Raw genomic sequence first — 15,118 nt, 5'->3', positions numbered from 1 at the left:
TCAACAATGCTTTTCAATCTCCATCTCGTAAATTCCTGCATGATGACTCATTTTTGTGGGGTCTGGACCTTTACTACTCAACACTGAATAGTAAGTACACAAATACAAATTTGGATAGTCTGCAGGGATGTATAAATGACTAAATGGCTAACCTAAATTTAAGCATTTTCCATGTTGCTACTGCAAGTCAAAATGCCCAGGTTCCCCTCTTCCTTCTGTTTTGAACCACTCTCTAACACAAGAGCTCTTACAAGGGGATTCAGGGTGCACCCGGGATAATGCAGGCCTGATGCTGGTAATGCCTCTTAATCTAAATGAGAGCATCTTTCAAAATAGTTACACAACAGGGTAAATAAAGTACCCAAAACACGTATTTTACAAATATGTACGGCTCTACTGAAATCAGGACCTCAGATGTTGAATTATTAAGGCCTCTGAGGCTGTACAGTAGACTCATAATTGGGCCTCTTTAAGAGGGAGGTTTAAAACGTTTTTTTTTTAAAGATTTTATTTATTTATGTGACAGAGAGAGACACAGTGAGAGAGGGAACACAAGCAGGGGGAGTGGGAGAGGGAGAAGCCGGCTTCCTGTGGAGCAGGGATCCTGATGCGGGGCTCGATCCCAGGACCCCGGGATCATGACCTGAGCCGAAGGCAGATGCTCAACGACTGAGCCACCCAGGCGCCCAGTTTAAAACATTTTTTTAAAATTAAAAAAAAAAAAAAAAAATTTTTTTTAAGTAAACCCTATGCCACACATGGGGCTTGAACGCAAGACTCTGAGATCAAGAGTCACGTGCTTGAGTCAGCCAGGCGTCCCTACAACATTTTTTTTAATGTGAATGAAATTTCAAGTGTGTCTCCAATCCAAGATCTGGGACTATATCCTTCAGTATGAGATCTGGGGCTTCCAGGTTCTCTGCAGTCAAGAAGCAGCACATAACAGAGAGAAGCAGATGCTGGCGTTCCTAGGCGGCAGGAAGGGCCTAACTGAAGCCTCTCCCTCTCCACACCTCCCACCCTGAGCTGCAGGGACCGGCTGCACTGGGGGTGTGGGAAGCTCTTTGTAACTGGTAGTCAAGGACAATAAAGAACAAAGCTTCAAAGGGGAAATGCAATTCACTGAATATGCGTATTCAAAGAAGTGAATAGACGTGTATATATTTATTTAACTTTAAATAATACAATCATCTACAGAGAGGATATTCTGTCACCAATAAAGGTTGTATTACCATAGAGTCAGGAAACAAGATTACGAAAAACCTGTAACTAAGCAGACTTACTACAGATATTTGAGCTTTAGGTTTCTGACTTCAGACTTAGCCAAATATGAAATAGAATTCTAAAGGTTGAAGAGAGTATTTCTGTCATGCCCTCAATAAGCTATTAAAAATAGTTCTAAAAAACAATACCTAAAACTTTTAAATGTGAGATATTTAAAAGTTAAATACTGTCAAATCTGAAAGAGAACAAAATCAGAAGCATACTTACTTGAGGGCATGGTGTAGGTGTCTTCTTCGTCTATAATCTCAGCATAATCATCTGTTTCTGTAGGAAAGGAAGCAGATATGTTGGAAGAGGTTAAATATTTGACCTCCTGGCCTTTAAGAGAATTAGAAAACGCAAAATGAGCTGCCTAAATCCTCTACTATGCCAACATATTCTTAAAACACTATCCCCCAATTTTTGCTCACACATGAGTCATTTATGGAAATAAAAGTGACATCATGGTACAGTCTGCTATAACACACAGACTTGTTTCTCGGGGAGTACACAACGCTGGCACAGAGAGCCCTTGTGAAGAACGGAAAGACGTGGAGCATCTACGACCAGGACTCAAAGCCCCCCATCTGTACCGACTGCAAAACTCTCCCTGGACTGCACCAAATTCATGTTTAAACCCACACTTCGGTCTCCTGGGATTTCCCCAAACAAGACTGGTATCTCAAAAACCAAGAATCTGCCATTATTCATAACTAGACTCTAGAGCAGAAGCTGAAGGCTGGCCTCTTGGAAAACAAAAATGACGGCCTGACTGTTGAGGAGATTAAGTGGGTAACGTATTTCGTTTGTTCAGGGTGGGAGCAGCCCAGGAATTTATCTCCTGTCACTTTGCACCCAGATGTCTGAAGAGTACACATTAATGTCAAAAGGGTAAAAGATCTAACAAAAAGAATGAAATGACAAGAAACAGCATATTAAAATGAGTTCTTTTCTGAGGCGGTGTCAGGGAGTTGCGGGGTCCCCACTACCCCTTTCAGTAATACGCTGACTTAGACGCCCACCTCCATCAATGGGGAAACTATTTTGACGAAAACAACCCTCACTTGGACAACGATTATGCTGACTTACGCCCTGCCTGTTTTTCTGTAACGAGGAAAAGCTTTAGCTGCTCCTCGTGTACGGATTTAAGCTGCTGACCCAGGAGAGGAGGGGCAGTACTCCCTGAATTATCTTTGAGAAGAGCTCTTCAAAGAGAAAATCTGCCCAAGCATCCACCTTTAACCCCAGAAAAACTAAAAGCTAAATGTTCTTCCTTTTGTGCTGCTCTTACTACTTCATTCAGGTATTAAAATTATAGGAAAGAGAGAATATATGTAGTCTACACTCTTTAGGATATCAATCATTCCACGTATTGCTATGGTAATGATTGAGATCAGACCTAAGAGTTACTGGAAGAATTTACTTCTTAATTAAAAACGATTAAAGTAAAAAAAAAAAAAAATTCAGCTGGCAGAATACGAAGTCAATAAATCAATTTTCCTTAAAGCATTTAGTAAATGTAAACTATTCCTAAGTCCTACGTGAAAGGTGGATAATCTCTATCATTCTTACATGTTCTAAGTAACACTACTTACAGGATTAAAGAAAAACATTTAATCTACCCCCAACCCTACATTCTTTTATTTCTGTTTCCCCCTCTTATCCTGTTCTCAGCGAACGGGCATGTTCTAGCCTACAGCTTTGCTTTTGTGTAGGCAGGCTTAATGAAGGACGGTGGGAAATGGTATTCGGGGACGGCAGGGAATCACTAAGGCACTTTACGAAAAAGGACCAAGCAGAGGAGGAATCTACACGAGTAGCTGAGACAAGAGAAGCAACATGTCACACACATGGCATCTACTCATTGCCTTCTCTCCTTATTCTGTAATTTATACCCTCCCCTGAGAAAGCTACCTAAGGCAGAATTTCCACAAGCAACAGACGCTACCCTCCCTGCCTTCTTTCCTACAAAGCACGCACCTGCAGAGGCCAGATGCGGTGGGTGAACCTGGGTGGCAGGACCCTGGCCGTGACAGCTGCCAGACCCCCGGCCCCTGCCTGCTCCCCCCGCTGCCCTGTTCCCAACCCCTGGCCCTGGCTCTACTGAGGAGACGCCATGGATCAATCAACAGCACATGGCTGTGGGGTCACTGCCTGCCTGATGGAGAAGGGCACAAAGCTGCCTCTCGCCCAGGACTTAGCATGTGCTGGAGCTCTTGCCGGCTTAGCCAGAAATTCTGGTTTCGGCCAAAGTGTTACCCAGCCAGAGACCTCGCCTCCAATGGACCTGCCCCCCACCCCATCACTCTTCATCATGCTGCCTGGTTTGCTTTCCCCAGTCCTCATCACTACCTGCTAGCTGGCAGTCCTTGGTTCCTTGGCCACTGTCTGCCCCGCTCCAGACGGAGAGCCCAGGGGAGCACAGCACTTCTCCACATCTAACACGGGGCCCAGCACAGAGAAGGGGCCAGGTCCGTATTGGCTGAACAGAGGACGACTTCACTGCAACCGCATGGTGAGGGGACTACAGCTAAGGCAAGGACGCGATGCGGCCTGTGCAGGGCCGTGCAGCCCGGATGGGGCAGAGCTGCGGTGCACCGGACAGGCCCAGCCCCTGTGTTCGGGGGCAGCCCACGCCCTCCTGCGAGGCCACCTCACCTGTCTGTGCTGCAGCTGGGCCCTCACGTGGACAATGGGAACACATAGCCACCTTGCAGGGTTGTTATGAGGATTACAGGAGATACATACAAAGTCGAGGTGTGGACCTGCACATAACAGCTGATCACAAAATCGTAGCTCCTTGCGGTTTTGCTTCTTCTGCGGGCTCTACGGGAGGGACCTGGCAGCGGAGGGCTTCCTGCCTGCTGAGACTCTGGGTCGGCCCCTCTGGAGTGACTGTAATGGCTTCTGGGACAGCCTCTTTTTAGAAAAGCCTCACTCGAAATCCCGACCTCTGAAACAACTCTGAAGCCATAAAAATAAAATGGCTAATAGATATCAGGCTAGCAAACAACACTGATTTGGAAAAATCAAGTTGCAGATGCTTTAATTAATTCACACAATCTAAGAAAGAGCCTGTAATTTTTCCCTCTCAATGCTATGTGAATTCTATATAGAACCTTTGGGGATATCAAAGCTGTCTGGGAATGACTCAGGGTGACATCTGGGGTGTAGGCTGTGTACTGTGGTGTAACAGGACTAGACAATTTTTACTGCAGTCAGCAGTGCTGTGTCCTCTGTCAGCTGGTTCTTAACGGAGCAGAACCACTGCTGCTGAAGGGACAGAGACCTACAAAAGTGTCACTGTGACCCACAGAGGAGCTCTCAAGTTGCAATACTTGGCATAGTTCTCCAAGAATTCTTAATATTAATTTGGCTCTATTTTTCTTCCCTGGTTTTTAGGATTACAGGATTTTATGATTCTGGCATGAGAGGTATTTTTACACACTTAAGGGCCCCTGAAAAACTGGAGCCCAGCCTGAAACTGCCTGCCCCCATGATACAAGGAAAAGAAACATAAAAAAAGGAAACAGGTTCTAGATCTGGGCACAAATAAGGGAAGGCAGATCCGCTTATGGATGATGGCGGCAGCATTACTGAGAACGCCCCACACTGCAGACACTGCTAGAAACTGTGATCGCTTATCCGATGAGGTGGTACTGCTAACATCATCCCGCTTTGCAGACAGGAAACTGAGGCTCCCAGGGCACATGTGAGTTCCTCAAGATCCCAGTGCCGATCAGTGGTGGGCTGGTGTTCATAGCAACACTCAGGCACAGAGCCTCATCCCGTACTATCCTCCACAATGTTGACAGGGACTCTTACTTGTCCTTAAAGGTTTTTTCTTTTAAGTCATCTCCGCACCTAATGTGGAACTGGAACTCACAACCCTGAGATCAAGAGTCGCACACTCCACTGACTAAGCCAGCCCGGCGCCCCTGGGGACTTTTATTTGTGAGATCAGATACCCTATGCTATGAAACTATGGAATATTCCTCTAGGGATATTTTGGGAACCTCCCCCCCACCCCCCAACACAGGCAGAGTTCTGCTCCAGAGATGTTCACCAGATGGGGGCCTGTGTATTTGGGAGACTGTTTCAAATATTTGATTAATATTAATCAAATATTTCAAAATGAACATTTTTAAAAATGGAGATTCCTGAAACCTTGTACAACATTATAATTTGAAAGATTAGGTAAAATCAAAAAGAGAGGAAGACAACGTAAAAAGGACAGAAACTGACAGCTCAGAAATCAGGAGAGTAAAGAGCCAAGTTCTCGTCTTAGAGCAAGGTAAACGGCTGTCACGTGGCTAGAGAGCACTGACACAGCGGCCCAGTGTCCTAGCCTCCCGCTCTGTCACCCAGCCTGAGGCCGCTGAAGTCTGGGGAGCGCGGGCCCGCGCAACTCCCAAAGGCCTTCAGGCTCACACACGTCTCAAGTGCTGACGATCCGCTCAACCTCCCACAGAAGAGGGGGTCGGTGGTGTGGTTCTGGCGCACCTCCTCTACTCGCCTGGCAGAAAAACGGGGCCCCTTCCCCTGGTGGTGCTCGGGCCCTGGCTTGGACACCTGCAGTGCTAAAAACCTGCGCCCCCGGCTGTCCTCCCTCAGGGAGTCGGAACGAGGCATCTGTCCCACAGAGCATCTCTACAGTGACAAGACCACTCAGGCAATTCCGTGGGACTCCCCTCCCACCTGGTGACTGCCATGCGACACCGGCCCGGAGGCCCTGGCAAGCAGGGGAAGAGCTCTCTTCTGGGCGGCTGGGAAGGGCCCGCTGTGCTCTTTCACATCAACTGCTTTATGACCTCGACCAGGGTCAGCAGCTCTTTCCGGTCACGGCTTAGACAGCGGGTCTTTCAGACTCTGCTGTCACTGTCTCTGCGGCCCCTGCCCACCCCTGAGCAGCCCTCTGTACACAAGTGGGTGTGCCTATGCTCCAATAGAGGCTCACCTGTGGACACTGAAATGTGAATTTCATAGAGTTTTGATGCCAAAAATACTATTCTTCTTCTGATTTTTCCCCAATCATTAAAAAAAGTAATAATCATTCTATGCTCCAGCGGCAATACAAAAACAAGAGGTGGGCTGTATCTTGCCCATGGGCCTGTTTGTGGACCCCTGACCTAGACCAAGTGACTAATGCCTTAAGGCCCAGCTTATTCATCTATAAAATGGGAACAGAAATACTTGCCCTATCTGATTGACAGAACTGGGAAAGTAAAACGTGGGAAAATGGTTTCATTACATAGAGCATGTGGGAATAACCTCATGTTTATAAACATTTGTTCAAATTCTCATGCTTTCACAGTAATCCTCACAACAACCGCTGAGACCTTTTACGGATGAAGACACACAAGATGAAGCAATTTGCTCAGGACCAGTCAACTAGGCTGCTGGTGACATGATGGGGCAGTGGGGGCTGGAGTCTCCCTCCTGATCACACATCCTGCAGTGGCCTCGGCCTCGGGAGTCTCTCCACCCTGGGCCCATCAGGCCCCTCTCGGGCTCTGCAGAGAGGACAACTCCCGGAGTCACATGCCTGCGCACGGGGGACTCCGTGCCAGCAGCAGCCGCTAACTAACTGGTAACTACCAAGGAGTGGATCTCCATGCTGTCAGCCCCACGGCCCAGACACACTTTGCCAAAGTCATGTTTAGTTAAGATCTTTCACTACTCGAGTTAATCCTACCATGAAAATGACACAGGGGAAATCTTCAGTAAAAGCATTCTCTCCTTTAATCATGAGGAAAAATGCAATCCTCCCTAATTTGAGTTTAGTGTAAAGAGTATAGAGTTTCATACAGGCAACACATTGAAGTGGGGAACATAAAACACAACACGTGACTTTCAAATTTCTCGTTTTTTAAGTGCTACCCTCAAACCTTTGAAGAATCGTCCTCATCACTGTTGCTGATATTTCTTTAACTAGCTTGTGTGCGATTCTTAAAAATCACTTTTTGTTCCTTCCTTTCTACTACCCACTCCCAAACTAAGAATTATTATATATATCTATAGACACACACACACACACACACACACACACACACACACACCGTACTTGGGAAATTCTCTATGGATTTCTATCATTTACAGCTTTCAAGTGTAACTAATCTTGTTGACTAGTACCATTTTGACAACTGTTCTAGAAACCTAAAGTTTTAATCATGAAATCTAGAAAATTCACTATGTGTATATACAACTCAAATACACCACTGAGACATCAGAGAAACTGGCAAAGCCCTAAACAATTTTTAAGAGATCATTTGTTCACATCATTTTTTCATACTTGTTTTAGATCAAAACCACACTTTGCCTTTCATTAAATACTGAACCATATTTATGAATAAATAATTCTCATATTAGTAACACAAATGTGAAAATAAATATTACCGTCCCCACTAATTTCATCTGCAGATCCAGGTAGCATGCAAAGAAAGGGAGAGTGGGGGAGGAAGGAGGGTGGGGAGGGGAGAGAGGGAGACACACTATTAAAAAGACAAGTAAGTCAAAGCACAAGGAAAACAAAAAAATCACCCCCCAGGTCTAATTCAAAAGATGAAAAGAGCGACTGCAGTTGTGAGTGTGTTTACTTGGTGTAAGGGCATTATGCCGAGTTTCCACCTGTCCACATGTCATACAAAGTTCCACGGCAGTTCTGTAAAGCTGGTCTCTACCATACTGAGCAAAATTAATCTGATAGGCGCTCACAGTTAAATGCTAAAAATAGCCTGGACCCCCTCAAAGGGAATTTGCATCCTGTCAGATAAAAATGAAGATAAGTAGTCATCAATGTGCCTGGTGAAGCCTAGCCTCCCCCCAGGGAGTCATGGGCTCCTATTACACAGAGCCCCAGGCCAGGCCCAGCACATAAGCTGTACTACAAGTCAAGTTTCCATTTAAATTCATGCAGTGTTTGGAGAAATTCCTGTTCTGATTATTACAAATAATCTTTGCTTTCCAGCAAATGATCCAAGTGGCCTGGCTGTCTCCGCTCTGCAGCAGCCCCGAGTATCTGCCAGCAAAGCATGACAAGCAGACTGGGGCTTACTCCGACCATCCTTCACTCAGCTGCATGCTACGTTAGGAAACACACAGTGTAAAACGAGGTACCTGCTGGCCCCACAAATGAAACCAGGAAGCCACGCCTCGCCCTGTCATGCATTTAAAAACCAGCCAACAGGCAAACAAAAAGTCTCTTGGAGAGCAGCCCAGAGACGGTCAACGTGAACCGTCGCCCCCATATGGCTGCTGAGCGGCAGACAGCCCGGACGCGGACACCCAGTTAAGGCACACTCTGCTCGGGACAATCTACAAGCGTCCGGTTAGGCCCGCTGCCGGGGCGCGGCGGTTAGTGCGAGCTGGCGCGAGCGAGCGCAGTACCCGTAGGAGAAGGCTCATGGGAACAGAAGACCAAAGGGAGAAGGCGCCTAGCTTTCTTAACTTTATGCTGGCAGGGACTGACTCCTTTATAAAGAGGCAAGAGGAAAAAAGAGAAAAATAGAAACACATTATTTCATACAAAAATACAAAAGAAAACTTATGTTACACATTTTAAGGCAGCTCTATAAAAGCAAATACAGAACTGCAATGCTTTTATTTCACGATTGGCATACTTTATTTCTCACTCTGATTGACTTCCGTTTTAAAAAACATACTAATATTTTAAAATACAAGTTTCTCTTTTAGCAAAGATTAGCACTAGATATAGAAACTTTTAGCCAGACGCACGAGTCTCCCAGCTCTGCAGAGCCAGCCACGTGAAGGCATTACAAACGTTTTTACAAATAACAAAACTGAACCAAAACGAAACAAGACAAAAAACAAAGACAAATAAATAATTCAAGAATCCTGTGGACATTCATCATAAAGAAAAAATTGCCAGAAACTAGCAGATTCTGATTTGTGGAAGAGTTTTATGAGCAATTTTCCCCAAATTATCAGCAAAGACACAGACTCACAGACCTTAAATGTACACCCGAAATAAATGACTTTAACACAAAACTAGCGATGAGGATGGCTGAATACCCAAGCTGAAAAGCCCCCTGCCCCCTAACATTGTCTGCTCACTCACTGCCTCGCTCACATACTGTCAACTGTGACAGTCGCCTCTGCCCTGGACGCTGGCTGCCGCCCAGCCCGCCAAAAACACAGCACAGCTGCGTGGAGAAGCAACGATTACGGTATGGTACGGGGAACAGCGGGCTTCTGTCAAAGTGAAGTCAAAACAGGAGATGTAGCTCTTGAAGACAGAAAAGACACAGGAGACATGGAACACTTAACCACATCCCCATGGGATCCCCTCAAGAAAGGACTTCAGGGGTGGCCCAGGGAGAGCAGGGCTGGGATCAACTGATGGCCGGGACTTACAGACGGTATCAACGTGTTAGGAACAGAAGTGAGAGGAACAGAAACAGACAACGTAGTGATATTTCAGTCGCTGTGCTGTGATCCTGACCCCGTTACTGAGGGTTTCACCTTCCACCGCCATCAGGAGGGTGCAGCTTCCTGTGGTTGTCGGTTAAGACCAGGGGCCTGGCGCAAAGCCTGAATGCATGCTGTCAGGCCGGAAGGAGCCCGGGCCTGGAGCTGAGGATGAGGGCAGGGGCAAGAGCTCCATGGGATGTGACAGGAGAGACAGGCACCCGGATGGTGGGGGGAGGTGACGGCATTCTGTCAGGAGTCAGTTTTCTGATTTCAATAATTACATTGTGATCGTGTAAGAGGACATCTTTGGTCTTAGGAAATATACATTGGAACATTTGTAAGTAAAGGGGCACAACATGCCCGCAAGTGCTTTCAAATGGCTCCAGGGGGAAAAACTGAGCGAAGATTAGTGGGCCAAAATACGAACATGGTGAATCCCAGTAAAGAATATGAGAGACTTCATTTTACTGTTCTTAAACCCATTCTTTAGGTGTGGAATTACGGAAACATAAAGAATACAAAGAACACATATTTGAATTGAGATGTGGGCTCCCCTCCTCATTCTTTGACCTTGGAATAGTTACTGAACTTGTTTATTTGTAAAATGAGGCAGCGACAGAGGCATTCCCCATAGAGAGCTGTGGAGAGGGTCCTATGGGGTTCCCCAGGCACCTGGCCCGGGGCAGCCACCACGTAAGTGCGAGCTAGTCCCATTTTTCTATTGCTTATTTTATTTCGAAACTGACCTGAGTACTCTTTATATTGACTTAAGAAGCAAATAGTTTTTAAAAAATATAACTCTTCTTCAGTCATATCAAGATTATCCCACATCATTAAATAAAAATGCTGTTAGGACTCTTCTGTTTATTTAGGTATGTTATTTTATTCAAGAGGATTACTTTACATTTATTGAACACCTACCCTGAGCGGGGCACACTGTGTAGATGCTTGGTTTACAGCAGTGAAACAGACCCCCGACTCCTACCTTAATCAGCTTATGTTCTAGTATGGGGCAAAAACAATAAACAAAAAGGTAAATTACCTGGTGTGTCAATACTAAGTGCCACAGAGAAAAACAGAGCCGAAGTGGGCAGGGAGTATTTTCCAGTGGTGCTGCAACGTTAAATATGGAAGGAGTCACTTGCAAAAAGCCTTTGAGGGGCAGAGGGAGAGGGCAGTAAAAACACCTGGGCCAACAAACAGCAGCTGAGCAGGCCCTGCTCTGCAGAGGTGAGCCTGGGCCACTTGCCCAGGAGCAGGGAGGTCAGGCAGGGCGACAGAAGGGGGAGGGGGTGGGGAATGCTGTCAGTGGTGGTGCGCACCAGGGAGCCCACGTCAGGGCTCTGGCTGTCACTGGGAATGACACGGGGCAGATGCACATAAGAAAGAAGTGACATGATCGGCTTTAGCTTTCAAAGGTTTCCTGGGGGGCTGCTAAAGGGTGCGGGGAGACCTGCCAGGCCACTGCAACAAACCAGGCACAGAGTGTGTGCCCCTGAACAACGGCAGCTGTGTGGAAGCTGGACTGAATATATTCAGAGGACTGAGCCCGTTAGGATGTGCCAATCGACTGAATATAGAGACAGAAGCAGCGCAGTACCAGAACAGGCCCAAAGACTCTGGTCCGATCAGCCAGAAGCAAGGAACCACCACTTACTAAGAGGGGAGACTGAGGGGTGCATGCTTGGTGGGGAGACCAGCATAGTAAGATGCCCGTGAGCCCCCAGAGTGGACGTGCTGAAGAGGTAGTTGGCTGCAAGAGTCGAGCTTAGGGAAGCTTCTGGATCAAGATGACAATTTGGGAGTCGCCAGCAAAATTAAGGCACGAAACACGGGAAGATCCCCGAGGAGGCGACTGGCGGCAGGGAAGAGGCCGGAAGACTGAGACCTGGGGTCGTCCAACATGCAGAGTGGGGTGCCAGCAGCAAGGCTGGCAGGCGGGAAGCCGGAGAAGGGCTATCTCCAGCAGCAGACTGATGGTGCAAGCCTCTCGTGCAGAGTTCTGTTGTAGGGGCGCGAGGAGAGAGCCAGAGCCCCGCTCAGGAGGGCTAGGGGTTGGAAGAATCCTCTCCCATGGACACGGAAATCACCCAGAACTTGGAGGGGTACCTGGGGGTAGCAGTGAGCCAGAAATGCAGGAGAGTCTTGTTCTGATACATGCGTTTCTGAGGGAGAATAGTCTGGAAGAGTTAACAAGAAGCAAAGGATACTGAGTTCACCTCCATGCCCAGTTCGACAATGGCTCTGAAGGGAAACCACGGCCGTGGCTATGAGGACGGTGGGGCAGCGGCGCCCCCAGGGCAGGGCCAGTGCTGGGTAGGGGAAGTGATCAGAGGCTTGGAGGAGATGCTGTGGATTACATGTAAGTGAAGGGTGGGAGATGACACATGGGACTTCTCAAGATGCTGGCATAGCCGGGGTCAGTCTGAGGGGTCGGCGCTTTCCTGCTCGTCTTTACTAACAAGTAAAGCAGCAGTCCCTGTGACCGTACATCTCAGGCCCGTTCCTTTGCTCAGATGGTCAGGGCTGACGATGTACGTGGGGGAAACTGCCGTAGCAATCATCCAACCTGGGTCGATCATGGGAGCTCCCCCTGCCCCTGATAATACCAAAACCCACAAATTCATAATGATGCTCAAAAAAAGAAAGCACAGAAGAATAAGATCTGGCCAGGGAGGCAACTCACCATTTTAAAAACTGGAAAATAAAGGGAATGAACGAGGTCGTTTTCTTGTCTTTCCAGCAGGAAGCATTTCTCAGGGTAACTGAACAGCCGAGGAAAAGCCTTCTTTGTAAGTATAATAGCTAAATAAACGAAGACGTGGCAGAAGTCAGGTGTGGCCACTTTGCGGCCCCTGACAGAATCCAGACATGCAAGTCAATGGCCACAAAGGCCATCGGGTGTAATGCTCACAGGAACTTTATAATGGATGGTCACAAACTGACCCAATCTACTGGTCAGTCTTCATGTCATGAAGAGAGACAGTCAGATGTATTCTTGTAAAAAAAAAAAAAAAAAATCACTGAGCCTGAATCTGATCAAACCTCCCTTGATCCTAATAAGCAGCGCCCGGGAAATAAAATGCAGGGGCCCAAGAGGAGCATGTTCAGACAGCGTCACAGAGGTGTCCCTAGCCAGACCCAGAGTATGGGGGACAACAGCGTAAGTGACACAATTTCTTCAGTAGATAAAGCACTGCATTGCCCCCTATTAGTGGAGGTTGATTAGGGGGAAGGTGGGCATACACTCCATTCTGGAAACAGGTGCACGGGGCTAAGGTAACAGATTCGTGTGGCCTGGAAAGTGTGGAAAAGTGAATTCCCTCTTTAGTCTGCTCTCGTACTCACTGTTCTGCTTTTCATGTGGGCTTTTTCTGACTGGGATGTGTCTCAGGCTGCTCCCTGCAGGGGGCCTCCACATGTCAAGGCCTCCTTGACCCCTGCAGCCGAGGGGTCAAGTCCAACTCAAGTCTTAGGACTAGGAAGCCAGTTTAGCTCTGGAGACTATAATATATGACATAGATATTTCAGTACCCATATGACTCCACAGAGTATTTTTCTCAATTCCTTTAGAAGCCAGAGAGGAGAGGCAGATGGTTCGGTAGCCCAAATCTCAGCAGAGGCAAAGAGAGTTCAAATGACCTAATAATGGTGGTGGAGAGAAGCCAGCACAGTGGGGTGCTCCAGCCATTCATACACCAGACCATCAGCCATCCTGACCATACCGAGGGAGACACCGCTGTGAACCTCTCAATGGCTAAAAGTCTCTCCTAACATGAGACTGATTACAGAACCCTATTCGTGATCGTTGAAATGAGAAGAATTTCGGGTAAGCCAGGTACTAGGAACAAGTCAATAACATCCAACACTTACACTTCCTGCACATAAAAATAATCAGCAGCATCGATTTGATTAAATTATGTCACAGAGCACCTAATTTACAAAAATTAACTTTGCATGTACTAGGTGCTAATACTCTAAATTAGGGAACTTAAAAAACATTCCCAAAAGCTAGTGTTAAAATCAAGCTTTCAGCAATAGGCAGAGACTACCCTGTAAATCACAGCACTGTCAAAATTGAAGCTAGCATGTAAACTAGACAAAAGAAATTCTTTCAAACCTGAGTATAGGGCAGACTTTCGAATTTTAACAGAAGAATGTCAGAAATGAGTCAGCGCTATGCTATTCTTAACAAATGGGGGGACAGACTACAATGCATGCAGTCACACTCAGACTCTTCCAAACCAGTCCTCCCTTCCACATAGAAAGTCACTAAGCTTCTGAACAATTCGGTGTAGTCCAATGTAAAGACAGTGGTTTTTGGAGTTCAAGACATTGGTTTCAATCAGGCTTTCTATTACTTACTATGTGAACTGGGCCAGGCCACCTCAACTTTGAGTCTTAATTTCCCTACCTGTAAAGTGGAAACAGCACGAGGAAGAGTGTCCTGAGGTTTAAACAAGATAACGCACGTGAACAAGTCAGGCATCATCTCTGGGCCTCGTTCCTGTATAAATACCTGCTCATGTTTTACACGAGTCTGCGCACAGCGACAAGCGAGCCACAGACCTGGTATTTCACAGGGCCCGGGAAGAGGAAAAGTGCAACAATTATTATGGACTAGGTACATACCACCTTGTACTTTATAGAACTTCACAGTTCACAAACTGTTTTTGTATATATAAGTGACTTGTAAAATTTATAATGAATCAGCCGAAAGCAAATAACATTTATTTTGTTCAATATATTTTAGTTTAGAATAATTTTTAGTCACTAAGTTGAAAAACCTAAAAGTAGTAAAGGAAATGATGATGCATGATTAACAACTGAACCAAAGAATCTGTTACAAAGTTAAAACTGTTTAAATTGCAGTAAATACTGAAAAAGTACCATCACATAGGGCTCAGCAGAAAGAATCAAACCAAACATTTCTACTGACAGATAAAGGTCACTATGTCGGTTTTCATGGCAGAAATACAAAAGAGAAAAATGTTCTACAATCTCTGATCCCATTTTATGTAACTGAAACATTCAACAGGAGCCCTGTTCATAATGTGGTGGCATCATCACCACGTGTGGCCCTGTACTTCTTGTCACAGTAAGGTCTAAAAAACAAACCAAAAAACCCCTAAAACACAAAAACGAACCAAACAAAAAAACCAAGAGTTTACGCCTTCAAAACATTTAAAATTCAGCTTTATTCACTGCCCTGTGTTCCTGGATAATTTACACACACGCGCACACACACGCACATGTCCGCGCGCGCGCGGCTCTAGCTGCGTCCAGGACGTAGGCCACGCCCCTCCCTGCAGCATTCACAACCCCTTCCTGCAAGCACTGGCCTCTGGGTTCTACCTGAGCTCTATAATATGCACGTTTCCAAAAACTTAATAACTAGGCTAAAAACAATTGCTTTAGGCCCTCA

General features: G+C 46.3%; 1 protein-coding gene across 14 annotated transcripts in view; it reads right to left on the bottom strand.

The window, feature by feature from the left end:
• Nucleotides 1–15,118, bottom strand: part of PTK2 (protein tyrosine kinase 2) — a 258,682-nt gene that overhangs the window by 71,263 nt on the left and 172,301 nt on the right. For all 14 annotated transcript variants that reach the window (XM_064587827.1, XM_064587819.1, XM_064587821.1 and 11 more), the window contains one exon: nucleotides 1,492–1,548. In XM_064587827.1, coding sequence (XP_064443897.1) covers nucleotides 1,492–1,548 — 57 coding nt within the window. The remainder of the gene's footprint in view (nucleotides 1–1,491; nucleotides 1,549–15,118) is intronic.

This window comes from Mirounga angustirostris, unplaced genomic scaffold (assembly GCF_029215605.1).
Source record: "Mirounga angustirostris isolate CCGP_5_RB_7025 unplaced genomic scaffold, mMirAng1.0.hap1 SCAF_4, whole genome shotgun sequence".
Classification (NCBI taxonomy): domain Eukaryota; kingdom Metazoa; phylum Chordata; class Mammalia; order Carnivora; family Phocidae; genus Mirounga; species Mirounga angustirostris.
Note: the sequence above shows the minus strand (reverse complement) of the source record. Positions and strands in the feature narration are given on the sequence as shown.